At 36.1% G+C, this 18,614-nt stretch overlaps 1 protein-coding gene across 17 annotated transcripts in view; it reads left to right on the top strand.

Annotated features, from left to right (window-relative positions):
• The window catches only part of RBM26 (RNA binding motif protein 26), an 85,245-nt gene that overhangs the window by 43,024 nt on the left and 23,607 nt on the right, over positions 1-18,614 (top strand). For 12 of the 17 annotated variants that reach the window (XM_082602307.1, XM_082602305.1, XM_082602319.1 and 9 more), the window contains exons 12-18: positions 927-1,091; positions 1,902-2,033; positions 3,285-3,356; positions 11,521-11,646; positions 12,219-12,293; positions 13,798-13,965; positions 15,803-15,907. In XM_082602307.1, coding sequence (XP_082458433.1) covers positions 927-1,091; positions 1,902-2,033; positions 3,285-3,356; positions 11,521-11,646; positions 12,219-12,293; positions 13,798-13,965; positions 15,803-15,907 — 843 coding nt within the window. The remainder of the gene's footprint in view (positions 1-926; positions 1,092-1,901; positions 2,034-3,284; positions 3,357-11,520; positions 11,647-12,218; positions 12,294-13,797; positions 13,966-15,802; positions 15,908-18,614) is intronic. The other 5 variants (XM_082602306.1, XM_082602317.1, XM_082602310.1 and 2 more) reach the window with 3 other exon arrangements.

The following is an 18,614-nucleotide window of genomic DNA, read 5'->3' as shown; positions in this document are numbered from 1 at the left end:
CTCTGTACAGGTCCTATTGCTGTATCTGTATACTACCTGCATTATTATTTATAAAATACATATATTTGAAAGTTAGTTTAAAGAAACCCTTTAGCTTTATCCTAATAGAACTCCCCCCCCCCACCACGCTCTGTTTTACATGAATTACTATTTAATTCTTAACAACTACTGAGTGGGTATTGTTATCTGGAGCGAGGTTGCTTGATTCAGGGTCTGTGTGCTTAATCCCTATTTTGTATTGCTTTGCATCACCAGTAGTTTATATAACACACTTTGGAAAGTACTGGTATTACTGAAAGAACAGGAAATTGAACACTAAAAAGCCCTGGATCTACTACTTACTCGTATGGATCTACAGAATCACGTACTCTTTGAATCTTAGTTTCCTTATGTGTAAAATGTGATTGTTGCTATTGTTTTTTAGATCTTACTCCCCCTGCCCGCCTTAAATTTTCTTATGCTCTTGGAAATATTTTTGTGAGAGTTACCAATTCGGAAAATTTTACAGATGGATTTTTCTGTGATTTTCAATTAGAGATCACTCCTTTCAAAGTAGTTTACTGCCTTTTTCTGACTCTGGGGATCTAAGTCATGTCACTCAGTGACATAAGGATTATTTCTCATAGCCTTAATAGCCTTAATATTGGGGGTAGAAAGTGAAACATTCTAATGCTTGTATTTAACATTTGTGCAGTGAGCATTCTCTACTAAGTGTTATATAGAGGAGGCTCTGATTCCACTCTGAATGGTCCCTCAGTTACCATTTCTTCTGGAGTGAAAGTAGGCTACGGTAATAATCTAGATATAAGGAAGTGTAAAGATATACTCTTACTTGGAGGACCAATATTTCATTTCTTGGGGAATTTTACTGTATGAAGCAATAGAATCATTTGCAGATTCACTGTGCTTAATATTTTAAATCCTAGGTTGCCTATAATGGTGATCCTGAAGGTGCCCTTATCCAATTTGCAACATATGAAGAAGCAAAGAAAGCAATATCAAGTACAGAAGCAGTGCTAAATAATCGCTTTATTAAGGTTTATTGGCACAGAGAAGGAAGCACCCAGCAGTTACAAACTACTTCTCCAAAAGTAAGAGAGAAATTTGTGTGAAATTAAATGCTTTTCTTGGAACGCTCTTGGCACAGTGTGGTTTTTGTTTTTTTTTTTGCGGTACGCGGGCCTCTCACTGTCGCGGCCCCTCCCGTCGCGGAGCACAGGCTCCGGACGCACAGGCCCAGCGGCCACGGCTCAAGGGCCCAGCCGCTCCACGGCATGTGGGATCTTCCCGGACAGGGGCACGAACCCATGTCCCCTGCATCGGCAGGCGGACCCTCAACCACTGCACCACCAGGGAAGCCCTGGCACAGTGTTTTTTAAGAGCAACTTCTCTAACCTGTTCTCTCATTTTATTATGACATTAATCCCCAGTTTAGATAATTATAAGATGATATGTGTAAAGCATATAGAACAGTCCCTGGTACATGGGAGATACTCCAGTACATGGTAGCTGTGTGTATTCTGGAAACTCAGACTGTGGGTTCATATTGGAAATCCTTCCTTCCCTCTTTTTCTCTCTTTCAATCAGTGAGTCAATGAATATGTAAAGTTTAACTGTTTGCAGAGGTGTACTACAGCAGTTTGTTTTTCTGTTTATCTTTCTTCTGTTAATTAAAAAAAGAGAAGATAGTGAAGGTTAGATTTTGATTTTTTCCTCTACTTTATAAATATTTTATGCATCTATATACCTGCATGAAGGAATTTGCGAGGTGGTTAGGTTTTGATAATAAGCTGCATTTTTAAAACTTTCTCTGCATGGGCAACTTAGTAACAAAATAACAAAGGTTACCTTCCATGCTCATGAACTAATCAACTTGTTTAACATGTTTTTCTTGTTCTGAGGTAATGCAGCCTTTAGTCCAGCAGCCCATTTTGCCTGTTGTGAAGCAGTCAGTCAAAGAGCGGTTGGGTCCGGTACCTTCAAGTACTGTTGAACCAGTAGAAGCCCAGAGTGCCAGTTCAGAACTTCCTCAGGTAAATGAAAAGTCTTACTGTGCCTGTCATGTAATAGGTTCTCAGTCAATTAGTTTTCCTTGGTGATTTGAATTATAATTAATTGTGTGTGTGTCTGTGTGTGTGTGTGTGTGTGTGTGTGTGTATATATATATATATATATATGTATTATGTATACATTTTATACAGAAATATGATGGTCTATTCGTATTTGAACACCACTTGTAAAATTTTTTTTTTACCATTACCATAATGTTTTCACAGTCTACTTTTCCTATAGTATTTGAATCTTAAATTCTTTTCTGTAGCTAATACTTATTTATGAGAATAAATACTTTTTCACTTTGTAGAGGAGACATTTTCCAGCAAAACTGTCTAAAATGTAAAGTTTTAGTACATTAAATCTTATTTTTCCCATCATCTTTTACTTAACTAGAATGCTGTTCCAGAGATAATTATGCAGTAGACTGAACTGAAAGCTTTTGGGAAGGGAAGGCTTAAACCTTGAAGTTACTTATGCAGCTCTCTCAGGACTTTGCATCACTTATTCCTGACTCTCAAGTTCTCTTCTCCATATGCCATTCCCTTCCCTCCCTTCCACACTTGAGTGGCACTTTCTTTTCTCTGCACCCTCAGTCTCTTATGTTTCAATATTTGCTGTGTGAAATAGTTAGGATGTCGTATCCTACTTAGCTAATGGATGCCACCTTGTTAAAATAAGTCTTTGTAGTTAATTCCTGAAGAGTAAGATATTGAGATTTTATGAAAACATGCAGAATGTAAATTAGTAAATTATTAGGTACTAAAAAAAAACCCCTCCAATCCTGCTATCCCAAATCATCACCAAATACAGTGTATTTGGCTATAAAACAAGCATACATTAGGAAAGAACGGCATTTGTTTTAAGCTCACAAAGCAGGCACGTATTTTAACTACTCACATCTAATATTTAGAATGTACAAACTTTCTACTTGTCAACATAGGATTCTAAGAATGTATGGTTCTGTATCACGGGAGGGGACTTTAGCAACCACCTGCTTTAAACCTCTTATTTTACATCATAATTTTCCATGATTGAGTAATACTGTATACTGTTTGTTTTTCCAAACATTTTCTTTCTGTCTCTGTCTTTGCAGAAGGCCCAAGGTTTTGTTATTAACATCAGTATACTTACAGAGTCAGTATATGTTAGTAGAATCAGAATGTTCAAAATCCCTACAGACTTATATATGTTTGGGGAAACACTGAATATGTCCATTTTAATTTTTTTAGAATGTAACTAAGTTATCTGTGAAGGACAGGTTGGGTTTTGTATCAAAGCCATCTGTTTCAGCAACTGAAAAGGTAAGAAGAATAGCATGATGTGTGTGTCTTGGCTTCATAAATGTTTTCAGGTGGCATCTTAATTTTTTAATTTTTTTCATAGTTCCAAACTCTTGCTTCTTAATTGTATCTTTTATTCCTACCTTTTTGCTTTCCATTTGCTGAAAAAGAAAAATATTTGCCTACCTCTTTTTGCTTTTTGCATCAGCATTTTAATACTTGCTGCTCGCTGTATTTCCTTATGCTCCATTCTTTTTGTTTTTAGTTTTTATTTACTATTTTTTCTTTAGAGATATCATACATTTTAATTTGAAAACTCTGACGACCTTATAGAGAGGGCCATGAATTAGGAATTTTACCTGAGTTTGAGCTCTGGCTCTTCACTTACTAACTGCATGACTTTGGGCAGTGCTCTTAACCTTTCTGAACCCTTTTCCTCATCAATAAAATGGTGATGGTAATATTTGTCTTATGGGGTTTTATGATGATTAAATAAAATCAGTTATTTAAAGAGTATTTTGTAAATTAGAAAGAATGATGTAAATAAGTTTATTTATTACAAACAGCTATTGTGTATAGCCTGACAATATAGTTAGTCATTTCTTTTTTTAAATGAGGGGAGCAAATGCTGATTAAATTGAGAACATTTTTGGACCTGTCTTATAGTTCTGTGTAGATGTGTTATTTTTTTCTGTTTAGGTATGAGTGAATGGCCCTGATCTTTAGTCTTTTTTGAGGTATGTCGAATCACAGAATATTAGAATTAGATAATCTTTCTCATTTCTTTATCCTCACCTTAAGGAAGGTAACCCCCAAATAGTTTTATGGTTGACCTATACACTGTGAGTTACTGAGCTAGGACTGGAATCTGGGTCTTTGATTTCTTTCTAGTCCGTGGCTCCTTCCATTATGAAGATTACGTGGGAAATTGACACTATAGATAATTACAGCATCCCATGAAATAGCTGACCTGCTCTCTTCACTGGTTCTTCAGTATATTATTTCCCTTATTTACTGTGTTAAACTTTGGCAATTCTAGAAATTTGAGTATGAATCTCATTTTGTATATCACATTTTCTTCTTGGGCACCTCAGCATTACTTAAGGCATAAAATGCCTAAAATGATTCATTATTTCCCTTATAAATTAATTTCTCCTCCTAGCCACGCACCTCTGGAAGTGATGCCACCATTTTCCTTGTTGTGCAGTCTAGAAGCCTTAGAGTCATTCACTTGTGTTTGTAGTCCAGTTGTCTCCTTCAGTTCCCTGGCCTCTGGGCTGGCATCCCCCTCCTCTAGTTTACACTGCCACCATTCTACTCTCAGACTTATTTTAATGTTAACTTCGTACAGAAACTTTCATTTCCTCAGCTAAATTTGTTTGATTCATAACTCATCATACCTCAATTATTGTGGTTCTGTTACCTCTGCTTTAGTTGTTCCTAATGAGCCCTTTTCTGTTCATTGTCTCTTGCTATTTCCTGCCTCTTTTTTCTTTTTTTTTGGTGGTGGTTTTTCTGGAGTAATTTCCTTCTGCCTAACAGATTTCTAGTCATTCTTTTAAAGATTGAAAATCTCTCTAACCTCTACTATGAAACCTCCAGATTTTTCCATATATGCCCCACCCGAATTTGTGTGGCTTAGTCTATGCCACTAAATTTAGCAGCATCTAAATATTTACTTTGATTATTTTTATCCTCCTTGATAATAAGTAACTAAGGAATAAAATAACAATATAAGGGCTGTTACACTTAGCATAGTGCCGAGCAATTCTGGTGAGGTCTACAACCCTGATTATGTTTAGGATCTGTTTATGTCAAGATTTGGATTCTGAAATTGAAGTGTACCAATTATAGCTTTTACAAAACTTTTCTAGTGTGTTTTGCTACTTGTTCTCATTATTGTTTTGTAACGTGTTTTGTATAGCTTCAGATGAAAGGTGTCCAAATTTGGAATTGATAGTATAAATTTGCTAATATAGTTAGCATTAAGTATATTTGTGAAAAATCACTAATGGTAGTGGGCTATTTATGAAAAAAAACCTACTCAGTAAATATTGTCAAGAATCTTCTAAGGAAAGCAATTATTTACAAGTATGTAACTTCCTGTCATCTTCAGTGAACCTGTTTACAGAATAGCATTTTGTTTTTGCTTATTCTTGGTTATTTCTGTTCCCCTAGTCCATAGGGGTTTTTACGGCATAATCCTTAGAGCTCAGTGATTCAGAGAAGTCTTAGGGAGAGTAGGAGAATGTTCCCCATCATCAAATGTTATTTCAATTTTTTTTTAAATTGAAAGCTGGAGAAAACTCAAACCTTGCATCTAAACAATATCTTTTGTCATTGTTTTTTTTTTTTTTGAGGTATGTGGGCCTCTCACTGTTGTGGCCTCTCCCGTTGCGGAGCACAGGCTCCGGACGCGCAGGCTCAGCAGCCATGGCTCACAGGCCCAGCCGCTCCACGGCATGTGGGATCTTCTTCCCTGACCGGGGCACGAACCCGTGTCCCCTGCATCGGGGGGTGGACTCTCAACCACTGCACCACCGGGGAAGCCCTTTTGTCATTGTTAAAGCAAACAAGTACACAAATGTAAAATTTTATCCGCTTCCTGTAAATAGCACCCACTAAACCCTCTAGTGATTCTTTGTTATTCTAAGACTACTTATGAGAGGGCTAAGAAAGGAAACTTAAAACCTAATTTTTACTGCTAAATATTAAGATACTGTAATAGCTATTAAATAGGTATTATCTGAGTAGAGTGATCAGTAAAATGATGTTTGAGTGCCTCAGCTTACTCTAGAGAGATTTATGAAGAATAAAGGTGGCATCTGCATATACCATCCTGGTTAGTTTTTTTTTTTTTTTTTTTTTTTTATTTATTTATTTTTGGCTGTGTTGGGTCTTTGTTGCTGCATGCGGGCTTTCTCTAGTTGTGGCCAGCGGGGGCTACTCTTCATTGCGGTGCATGGGCTTCTCATTGTGGTGGCTTCTCTTGTTGTGGAGCACGGGCTTTAGGCGCGCAGGCTTCAGTAGTTGTGGCATGCAAGCTCAATAGTTGTGACTTGCAGGCTCTAGAGCACAGGCTCAGTAGTTGCAGCGCACGGGCTTAGTTGCTCTGCGGCATGTGGGATCTTCCCAGACCAGGGATCGAACCTGTGTCCCCTGCATTGGCAGGCAGATTCTTAACCATTGCACCACCAGGGAAGTCCATCCTGGTTAGTTTTTTAAAAAAGGTTTAGACTGTCCAAATTATCCCTGTAAAGCTCTTCTAAATTCTAAGAAGGTAAACTGACTAATCAGTTGAATATTTAATGTTCTTATATCAGTTTTAGGTATATCAGACTTATGGTACAGGATGTTATTGTTCCTTAGCAGGGTTTTTTTTTTTGGTAATCTAAAAATATATCCTGGTCCCCTTGCATGATGATAAGCTGACATCTGTACCATGGAACTTTTAAAAGGGAAATTATGTGGCATAATTGAAGGAACATTGCATGTCATATAGAGAATTCGACTGTTAGGATTTAGCAGCTGACATTCTGGATGATCCTGGATAAGTCTTACTCTCTCTGTTTCCTTAACGATAAAATACAGTCATTTAAGTAACCCTTTGATTTTTAAAATTTGTATTTGTTGTGTAATTTTGCTACTTTATTATAAAGATTAAGGAAATATATGATCATTTCTTTTCATAACTGTTATTGACTAATTTTAATTTTAAAAGATGGATTGGCCTCTGTCAGGATTATTCTGTGGATTACTCAGTCAGGATTATTACCAGGATTATTTTTCTTACAGAGAAATATGATTTATATAAAATTATTTGCTATGCTGAATTTTCTGGGAACCAAGCTGTTGTAGCAAAAATTGATTACTGACTTAAACATTTTTTTCTTTGATGTTAAAATATTTCTCTGGAAGATCTTCAATCCCTTTGTCTCTTTTAAGCTACTTGGTATTCTAGTAAGACATAAAATCGTTAATTCCTGAAAATATTTGATAAACTTAATTTTAAAGTAAACTCCCGTTGTCCTCACTAGAATTCCCAGTTACGTTTTGCTACAGAAAACACATCTGTATGCTGCTTTCAGGGAATATCATAAGTGAACATTGAGATTTATTGAAAGGCTGATTATTTACTTAATATAAAAGTTGACTATATGGTGATTATATATTAATAAGTTTCCTACACATAACTCCTCAGAATACTGTCTTTTTACTACATTTAAGCAAAGCACTTCTACTTTAGACACCTGGTGAGAACTAGCTTATTGGGAGTGTTGCTTTGAGGCATCCTAACTATGTTTCTTTTGTATTTGATTTTAACTTGGGCACTGGTTATTAAAAAATGATACTTGGATGACTTAATTTGTAATAACCTTTTGCAGTAGGTAATTTTTACAAAATACTTTTTTTTTTTTTTTTTTTTTGCGGTACGCGGGCCTCTCACCGCTGTGGCCTCTCCCGTTGCGGAGCACAGGCTCCGGACGCGCAGGCTCAGTGGCCATGGCTCACGGGCCCGGCCGCTCTGCGGCATGTGGGATCTTCGGACCGGGGCACGAACCCGTGTCCTTTGCGTTGGCAGGCGGACTCTCAACCACTGCGCCACCAGGGAAGCCCTACAAAATACTTTTTTTATTCCATTTTTATCCATGAGAAAAATCTATTTTTCTTTTTTTACAAGTACTAATAATAGTCATGGCTTGTAATATTTTATATAGGAAGTAAGATAAGGAGGTGTTAATGGATTATAACCTCTATTTTATTGGAGAATTGGCTTTTATCTTGGGAAGTAAGAGGTATTAGTGATGTATATTTTAACAACAAAGCGTGTGATACTTTTCAGCTCATCTTATGAATTGAAGAGAGCTTTGATACCCGACCTGACAAATGTACTACAAGAAATGAAAATTACAAGCCAGTATCTCATGAACATAAACGCAAAAATCCTAAGTAAAATGTTAGCAAATGTACAGTGATATGAGAAAGATAATACATCCTGACCAGGTAGAGTTTATTCCAGAAACGCAAGGTTGATTTAACATTTGAAAATCATTTATTTCACCATATTAACAAAATTAAGGGTTGGGAGGAGAGATGGGGTAGATGTTGGAGGGAGGGAGAAGGACCCCATGTGATGGTATCAGTAGAAAAAAAAAGTGGTAAAATTATTTAGTCACATTAAACATTCTGCAAACTAGGAATAGAAAGAAACTTCCTTAATTTTGACAAAATATATTTGCAAAATAACAAACCTCTACAGCTAACATATTCAATGGTGAAATATTGAATACTTTCCCCCTGAGATCAGGAACAGCAAACGATGTCCACTCTCGTCACTTTTTTCCAGTAGTATAGGGCCTAACCACTACAATAAGGAAATAAAATAAATGGCATAAACATTGGAAAGGGAGAAACAGAACGGTGTTTACTCACAGATGATATGATTGTATATGTAGAAGATCCAAAAGAATTCACAGATGATTGGAATTAATAAGTGAATACAGTAAGGTCACTGGAAATAAGGTCAATATGTAAAAATACAGCACATGCAGAAAACCTTTTGGAAAATAGAGGTGTGGTTGTTTAGAAAGACCACTATGTTTTTATTATATTCTTAGAATCGTAGCGTCATCTTTTCTGTTGGGTTCGTTACTTCCCTCCACTGGTTTCATTTTTAATAGATTTTCTTCTCTTTTGTGACAACTCTATCCTCATCTTTTGAAAAATACAGGTATTTCTTGTTATTCAAACGCTTACTGTCTAAACTCTGGAACCTAATAGATTCAGATAGTGATCAATATTTGTAATCATACAGTTCACTGTTTCTAAGACATTTTATTTTCACATTTTTACACCTCTGAAATTGGGCTACATCTTATAGTTGTTGGTATTTATGATTATAATTGGCAGCCTTTTCCTTTAGTAGGGTTATATTAAATGACAGTGTGTCTTCTAGGCAGTGATATCTTAAGCTCAGTGAAATATGTTAGCTGATGTTCTGTTTTTACAGAAGGAAGTTCCTGGAAAAAACAAGGAAGTAAGATGCTTGTAGCAATAAAGGAGTCTTCTTACTGTTATCAGATACTTTTATGCACCTTGCAACAGCAGTCCTTAGTGTGATATCTGGTATTAATAACAGTACTTGGAAAGGGAGTGTTCCCTACTCACTGAAATTGGAGAAATGCTGAATTAAACAAATTATATGGGTTTCTTTACTTCTGGCTTTCTCATAGCTCTTATGATAATATACATTTTGAAACTAGAAAGTAGGGTTATGATATTGTTTCCAACTTTATTTGAGTATAGAAATCCTTTTTTGGTCACAACTGTTCAACTTGTTATGGAACCATCATGACGAAAACAGTTTATGAACACTCAGTTTCTTTCTTCTGCAGATTATCTTGTGTTTCTCCCTTTATAAAGTTATTATCTCACCCTGTATAATCATACAGTTTGACATTGTATGGTGTGGTAAGGTAGCATGGAATAACTTTTCCTCTAGAATTACAGAGAATGTGACAAGTTAGACTATGAACTAAACCTGTGTCTACTTTATATTTTACTGAATGCAACCATTTCATACTTTTTAGTGATATCTTGAGTATTTTCATTATTGAAGAAAATTATCAAAGTTTGATACACATGAACTATTGTAAAGAACCTTTATTTTTAAACATCAGTTGTGCTGTATGGAACTAGTGTAATTACAGTATTCTAGGTTTTTATTTCATTTAGAGGCTACGACATTCTTGGAGACTTAGAATAGTGATGAGTTGCCTAAGCTTTGTGATGTTCCCTAATCTAATTTCATGATAAAAGATTAGAAAGTAGTGTCCAGATTGCTACTTCTCTGATATACCCAGTTATTTATATTTTAATAGCGAGAAAGTAGGGCTCTTTTTCTCATTGATACTCTTCTATTTATGTAGTTCTTCTAACCTCTTTTAGGTCATGAACTCCTTTAAGACTTTGGAAACTATGGTTTTTCCTCTGGGAAGTTACACTCGTCACACACATGGTTTCATGTTTAGATTTTATAGCATTCATAGCTCTCTTTGAAGGGATCTCTAAACTCCTTTCCAAGAACCAGTAACCAACCACTCTTTGGAACCTACAACTTTCTGCTTTCGGAGGATAAAAAAGGCAGCCTATACACTTTAATTTTCTTAAATTGACCTTTGTGTGGAAAAGATTGTCCACTCTGATCTACCATCATTTCATTTTAACTTGGTGCAAAAGTGTTTATTGAGTATTTGCTGTGTGCCCTGGTGCTGTTCTAGGCACTGAAGATAAAGCAGTGAACCAAGCAAAAAATCCCTACCCTCATGGAATGAATTTTTGGGTTTGTGAGGACATTAGGAACCATCAGGTTGAACTTCTTATTTAATGAGCAAACTGAGGCCCAAGATGGTACCTGAATTTACCCATTGTCTCATAATTAGTTGATAGTAAGGTTTAGTTACTAGAAGAAGCACAAAGAGGAGAAAGACATGGTTTTTTTGTTTCAGGGCCCTTAACAGTGAAGATAGGGAGAGAGATATAAAATAAATTGATATGTCATCAGGTCACTTTTACTAAATATTTTAATAGGAATAATATTTCATCAAAGGACCTAGGTAGAAGAAATAAATGATTAGAGCTTTGTGGAGGTCTGGAGTGGTTGTGCTGAACCTGAGCTGAGTTTAAGGGAATAAGGTCACTTAAAGTAGGAGCAGTGCTAGCAAAGGAATGGAGAGAGAAAGCAATAAGGTTAATTTCAGAAATGTAAATTGCAAATGATCATTTTAAATTGTTTGCAGGACAATGTCTGATTTCCTCCTGTGCTGTGTTCTTGTGTACAGTTTTTGCTTTAGTCACTAGGAATACTAGTAATGTATTCAACAACTAATATTTTCTCAGTGATACAGTAATGGCAGTGTTTTTTATTGATTTGAAGTTTTTGTATGTTTGCTTTTCTTCTAAAGGTATATGGTGTTAATTAAAAATTCTTTCACTTTATAGTTTATCCCTCACTCATACCCTTTCTTTCAAATCACTAGTGTGACTTAGTTATTACAAATATATAATACTTTTAGTTCAGTGTGCTAGATTTTGACAGGAGTGCTTTAGAGTTTTGAAGGAAATAGTACTCAGGAAATCATGAATGCTTGATACATTTTTTGAGAAATTGAATTTGTATTGGTAGGTGTTGTCTACATCTACTGGCCTAACAAAAACGGTGTATAATCCAGCTGCTTTGAAGGCTGCACAAAAAACCTTACTTGTTTCCACCTCTGCAGTTGATAATAATGAAGCACAGAAAAAAAAACAGGTAAGTATAGTAGTGTACAGAATTTGCAGGTTGGGAAGCTTTTCTTCATGTATACGTTTTTTCAGTGCTTATCATAAAATAGAGCTAAAAGAAAGGTATATGTTGGCTGCCACTGAACTTTTATTTTCCCTAGTATATTAGTAAATATTAATTTTCTTCTTGGAATGAAAGGCTCTCCTGATTGATTTTTTTTTTTTTTCCCCCTTGGTACGCGGGCCTCTCACCGCTGTGGCCTCTCCCGTTGCGGAGCACAGGCTCCGGACGCGCAGGCTCAGCGGCCATGGCTCACGGGCCCAGCCGCTCCGCGGCATGTGGGATCTTCCCGGACCGGGGCACGAACCCGTGTCCCCTGCATCGGCAGGCGGACTCTCAACCACTGCGCCACCAGGGAAGCCCTCCTGACTGATTTTTGAAACTTGTGTACTTATTTAAGCTTTACATAGGAAAACTTTGCATTTCATTTTTGTTGCCAAGCTTCTTCAGTTACAACCAGTTCTGTCTTCTTGGGTAATTCCATTTATCGGAAAGGTACATGGTAAATATTCTAATAATTTTTTTGATCCCTTCTCTAGGAAGCACTGAAACTTCAGCAGGATGTAAGGAAAAGAAAACAAGAAATTTTAGAAAAGCACATTGAAACACAGAAGGTAAAATATTAAAGTTAGATTTGGCAAAATATATTTATAAGTATCATAATTTGTAGTGAATTTAATCTTACACTCTATAGATAGTCCTGAGAAACATATTTACTGTAATTGATAATGGTAAAACTGAAATATTTATCAATAATAATGTATATATTAGTTGATAAAATGTTGGTGATGAAGTGTATTATATTGTGTAATATACATTACACAGTGGACTGGGAAATGGATTAGTTTAAACGGAGCTATGACTATCAACTTGAAATGAAAGTAAGGAATATTTATCCAGGTATGTTGCTGCACAGTAGTTCAATAGATAGTAAATGGAACCTTTTTCTCATTGTTCACATATGTACCTTTCTTTAATTGGCTTGTGCTCCTCTAGTCCTATGTTGTCTGGTACAGCAGCTAAGAGCCACATCTGACTATCAGGTACTTGAAACGTGTCTAATCCAAATTGAGATGTGCTGTAAGTGTAAAATACATACCAGATTTCAAACACGTAGTATGAAGAAAAATGGTAAAACATCCCAGTAATTTTTGTTGAAATGTGACTTTTGATAAAATGAGTTAAATAGAATATGTATTTAATTAACTTTAATGTATCTCTTTTATCTTTGTAAGGTGGCTGCTAGAAAATTAAAAATTATGTGGCTTGCAGTATTTCTTTTGTACAGTGTTGCTCTAGTTCTGGCATTTAATTAGTGTCAATTCTTGATTATGTCTGGTAATAAAAGTTATGACACTTGAAAATATTGAAAATACACAAACCTTTTACCTTTTGGTTTAAAATGTATGTCTTTTCTAATTTAAATTTGTATGTACTTGATAAAGAGACATCACAATGCTTTACACCCAAAACTGAAACCATCTTGACTCAGAGAACGTATAATACTTTGTGATGTCTTCTCCATATTACCATGTTTATCTTCTTACTTCCTATCTATGTGATGTCTTCTCCATATTACCATGTTTATCTTCTTACTTCCTATCTATGTTGGGCATATTGTTCTTAGCCTAGCCAGTTACTGTTCCCTCTGACAAAGAAAGTAGGTGACTAAATATGCCATTTTTCTAATATCTCATATGGAGGGAAACCGTAAAACTTTTCCTCTGATTCTTTCTGGGTTGCAGACTATGTTTGGAGTGGGAATACTTAGGATCAGTAATATCAGCAAGTGGATTAGAAAGTAAGATTGTTGCTATTTCAAAATGACAACTTTTCAGGGATTGAATTAAATTTCTTGTGGTTGTATGCTTTGAACTTATGTTCTTAAGAGACTTAAATAGTAATATAGTTCTTCACAATGTAAACCAAGATTAAGACTTGAATTGAGGTAGTTACCATCACCAATCTGCTATTCTGCTAGCTCAGTGATTGTAAGCCTTGTCATGAATACATAAACTAAAAGTAGCAGTTATTTATTTTTATATTTACTTTGCCATGTTTGCTTTTTAAATAATAGTAGGAATGTGTCTTATATATTTGTTTTTAAAAACTTGCCAGATGTTAATTTCAAAATTGGAGAAAAACAAAGCAATGAAGTCTGAAGATAAAGCAGAAATAATGAAAACTTTAGAGGTTTTGACAAAAAATATTACCAAGTTGAAAGATGAGGTCAAAGCTGCTTCTCCTGGACGCTGTCTTCCAAAAAGTATAAAAACCAAGACTCAGGTATTTCAATTTGTATTGTTATTCATATTACTACTTGTTAAAAAAACATTAAAACACTACATTATTTAAGATTCAGTTTTCCTTTAGCTAATATTCTTTGCTCAAAATGTGATCATTATATACTACCATTCTTCTTCTCTAGTAATTAATAAGTAAATAAACACAAACAAGCAAACTCTACTCATCTTTTGAACCCTGCACATTGTAGTTAGAAAGTCAATTGTAGTTAGAAAGTCAGTAATTAGACAAATAGTTATGGATAATCTTGAAAAGGTAGCTAGAGGACAAAATGATATAGGTACTGGAATGCTTGACTGAGGAGTTTGAGCTTTATTTTGTAAGTAATTGGTGGTTATAAAATATTAATGAACAGAGAAGTAACAATCTGATGTCACTGTACAGAATGAATGATATTTTCTTTTAATTAATTTATTTTTTTATTTTTATTTTTTGGCTGCATTGGGTCTTCATTGCCACACACGGGCTTTCTCTAGTTGCGGCGAGCGGGAGATACTCTTCGTTGTGGTGCACGGGCTTCTCGTTGCAGTGGCTTCTCTTGTTGCAGAGCACGGGCTCTAGGTGCGCAGGCTTCAGTAGTTGTGGCACACGGGCTCAGTATTTGTGGCTCGCAGGCTCTAGAGCGCAGGCTCAGTAGTTGTGGCACATGGACTTCATTGCTGTGCGGCATGTGGGATCTTCCCGGACCAGGGCTCGAACCCATGTCCCCTGCATTGGCAGGCAGATTCTTTAACCACTGCGCCACCAGTGAAGTCTCCAGAATGAATGATTGAAAGGGAGAAAATTCAGGTAGATTAACTGATTAGATAGAAAAAAGTGAGCAAGTTAATTTCAGATGACAATAAGTGATTTAAAAAAAACCCATGGAGTTATACAATACTTAGTGTGTGTGTATGTGTGTATTTGGGGGGTGTGTGTGTGTGTGTATATATAAAATCATGAGTTTATATTGATACTTCTCATTCTAATCTAATACCACAGGGTTCTTCTTTTCTTTCTCTTATGCCATATCTCCCTGTTCCCATGATGACAACTTGGTTCCCACTAACATCAATACAGTATACATTTGCACAGTCCTGTAGTCCATTCGAATAGTTCCAGAATTGCTAAAACAATACCACTTCCAACAACTAACTAAATATAAAATTAAGGATTTGTTTGCATTCTTTACAACCTCATAATATACTCCACTAAGAGTACAGAGTCAGACCCGTGGTGTAGGATCATGTGTTCTTCCGTTCGTGTGGTTATTAATTTGATAAAGTTAGGTTTATTTCTGTCTGTATTCAGTTTTGGATCGCCCTCCCTGTCATTCTTGCTGATTTAATTTTATTTTTTGAATAAGTAAAACATTAACATGATTCAAAAGTTATACTGTATAGAAAGGTTTATATAAATGACCATTCCCCTTTGAGCCCTGACACTCTGCTCCCCACTCTTCCCTCCCTCTTGGTGTGTGTGCATGTGTTCTTTCCTACGTAAAAGCATACTGTATATTCCTCATTAACACCTTGGTGGTTTGTTTTTCTTTTCAGTTATTTCCTGAAAATTACTCCATATCAGTCTGTAGAAATCTCACTCTGGCTTCTGTATGGAAAATGGATTATAGGGAAATCAGTGGAAGTAGGAACAAGTTAGAAAGCTGTTGCAGTAGTGTAGACCAGAGGTGACTGATGGCTTGAGCTAGGATGGTAGGACTGGAGATAGAGAAGAAATGTACGGATTAAATGAGAATGTGTAAAAAATTCTTGGTAAAAAGTTTTGTATAAATGCAGCATATTAATTGTCATCACCTAAAATACTTATTACTATTTTCTAGATGCAGAAAGAATTACTTGACACAGAACTGGATTTATATAAGAAGATGCAAGCTGGAGAAGAAGTCACTGAACTTAGGAGAAAGTATACCGAATTACAGCTGGAGGTATGTTTCATGATAGCCACACAGTACGCTAAAGAGGAGTAGTTGTAGTCTTGATGCTTTATTTGAAAATATATTCCTCCCATTCTGGTCAACAGTCGTTGGCAGTCTCTGGCAAACATATTGGGAGTTGATGAAGAAAAGAGGGAAGAGGTTAGCAAATCTTTCAGAACTAATAGAAAATCTCTTAGTATTTAATGAGGGGTGATAGCCATTCTACTTTTATACACAAGTCCCTCTACTTCTAGTGAATTTTGTTCCTTTCCTATTTTCGGTTTGTTTTTCTTCCTAGGACCAAAATCTATTAAAGGCTTTTCAGATATTCTTAGGGAGATATTCTGTGCATATATAAGCATGTTACGTTGAGTACCTATAAGGATCAGACTTCTAGTGGTAGAATTATATTGAAGAACATGCTTACTTAAGTTTTGCCTATAGATGGTGCTGTGGATGTTAAACAGAAAAAAACTAACTTTTTATAATTTAGTTATATGATTATTTATATAAGAAAAATCTAGTAAAATTGATCCCTATACATGAGAATTTTTAAGATTTAGCAAAAAGATGTTTAAGAATCAGAATTACATTTTGAAGTACAGGGACATTTATGTCATTAGTGTAGTTGGTACTTGTCTATATTTATCATTGCCACAATTTAATTTTTTGTATTTTAGCTTATTCCTTTTGCTTAATCTGAAAATAATGCTTTTTTCCCCAAATTTATTAGCAACTTGATTTTCTTTTTCCAACATAGTAGAAATCTGTGTTGAGTACTGGTATCCAGCTATTAAAGACTTTAACATTCAGCAGCCATTGTTCTTGTCTTAAGGCTCTGTCTTGTCTGTCGTAGGAAGCCATAGGATGGTATATTAAACCTGCATATATTTTGCATTCTCTGGAAAACTGATATGGTTGTCTGTGTGTCCTGCCTAAGATAACAAGTTTTGGAAAAGGTTCCTTTTATGTTAATATAGAAATTGTGTTTTCACCATTCTGGAGATTTCATGCCTGTGTTGATGCGACTTTAAAAAAATACATTATCATTTAAAAATTTTTGACTCATAATTTTTTTTTTTTTTTGGTGATACGCGGGCCTCTCACTGTTATGGCCCCTCCCGTTGCGGAGCACAGGCTCCGGACATGCAGGCCCAGCAGCCATGGCTCACGGGCCCAGCCGCTTCGCGGCATGTGGGATCCTCCCGGACCGGGGCACAAACCCATGTCCCCTGCATCGGCAGGCGGACCCTCAACCACTGCACCACCAGGAAAGCCCCTGGCCCATAATTTTAGCAAATAAATAATAGCATTACTAATACCCTTTATATTATTAGTCCATGTTTTCATTCTTTATCATGATATAGCTAAACACTGAATGACAGCTTCTGTTTTTCTTTTATGATGGCCAAACTTCAGTTTGCAATTAATATTAGTATATGCAGTAATGCAGCGTTTGCCAGAGTGTGTTCATTCACCACACCAATTCCATATTTTGTTAATAGGTATTAGTGAAGAAAGCTTTTGAGGCCAAATAAGTTTGGAAGAGGTTATAGTAAACGTGTTTTTTTTTTCCCCACATTCTATTTTTTTAACATCTTTATTGGAGTATAATTGCTTTACAGTGGTGTGTTAGTTTCTGCTGTATAACAAAGTGAATCAGCTATACATATACATACATCCCCATATCTCCTCCCTCTTGCGTCTCCCTCTCACCCTCCCTATCCCACCCCTCTAGCTAGACACAAAGCACCGAGCTGATCTCCCTGTGCTATGCAGCTGCTTCCCACTAGCTATATTTTACATTTGGTAGTGTATATATAAACATGTGTTTTGTATATGGTTTTCTAGAGGCTTGTAATTTGTGAATCTCCAAAAACACATGTTTAAATACTCAGTATTGCTCAAACTTACTTGTTCAGGGACCCCTTTTTTAAGGAGCATTTTGAAGTTCCTAAGAGTATACTTTTGTATATGCTGTGCTGTTATTGATATTAATCCTTGACCTTTGAAGTTTATTATTCGGATTTTAGATGATTACTTTAGCTAATGTTAAAATTAACTGTCTTGAGATGAATAAACTAAAATATTTATACTTGCAGAGATTTTGGCAGTGATGCCTGCTTGACATTTCCACTTGGATGTCTCACATCCTCAGGCTCAACATGTTCAAAATTGTGTTTATTTTGTCCCTAAACTCATCTACACAATTACCCAAACCAGAAATCTGGGAGTCATCATTGATTTCTCCCTTTCCTTCAGTATTCATACACATTTAATTACCAAGTTTTATACATATTACTCCCCAGTGTATCTTTTTTCTTAATTAATTAATTAATTAATTAATTAATTTTTGGCTGTGTTGGGTCTTCGTTGCTATGCGCGGGCTTTCTCTAGTTGCGTTGAGCAGGGGCTACTCTTCATTGCGGTGTGCGGGCGTCTCATTTCAGTGGCTTCTCTTTTTGCAGAGCACGGGCTCTAGGCACGCGGGCTTCAGTAGTTGTGGCTCACAGGCTCTAGAGCACAGGCTCAGTAGCTGTGGCACGCGGGCTTAGTTGCTCCGTGGCATGTGGGATCTTCCCAGACCAGGTCTTGAACCCATGTCCCCTGCACTGGCAGGCAGATTCTTAACCACTGCACCACCAGGGAAGCCTCCTCAGTATGTCTTATATATGTTTATTTTACTTCTCTCTATCTCCATGGCCACCATTGTAGA

The sequence above is a fragment of the Mesoplodon mirus genome, assembly GCF_964341445.2.
Source record: "Mesoplodon mirus genome assembly, chromosome: 17".
NCBI lineage: Eukaryota > Metazoa > Chordata > Mammalia > Artiodactyla > Ziphiidae > Mesoplodon > Mesoplodon mirus.
This window is presented reverse-complemented; position numbering and strand designations above follow the sequence as displayed.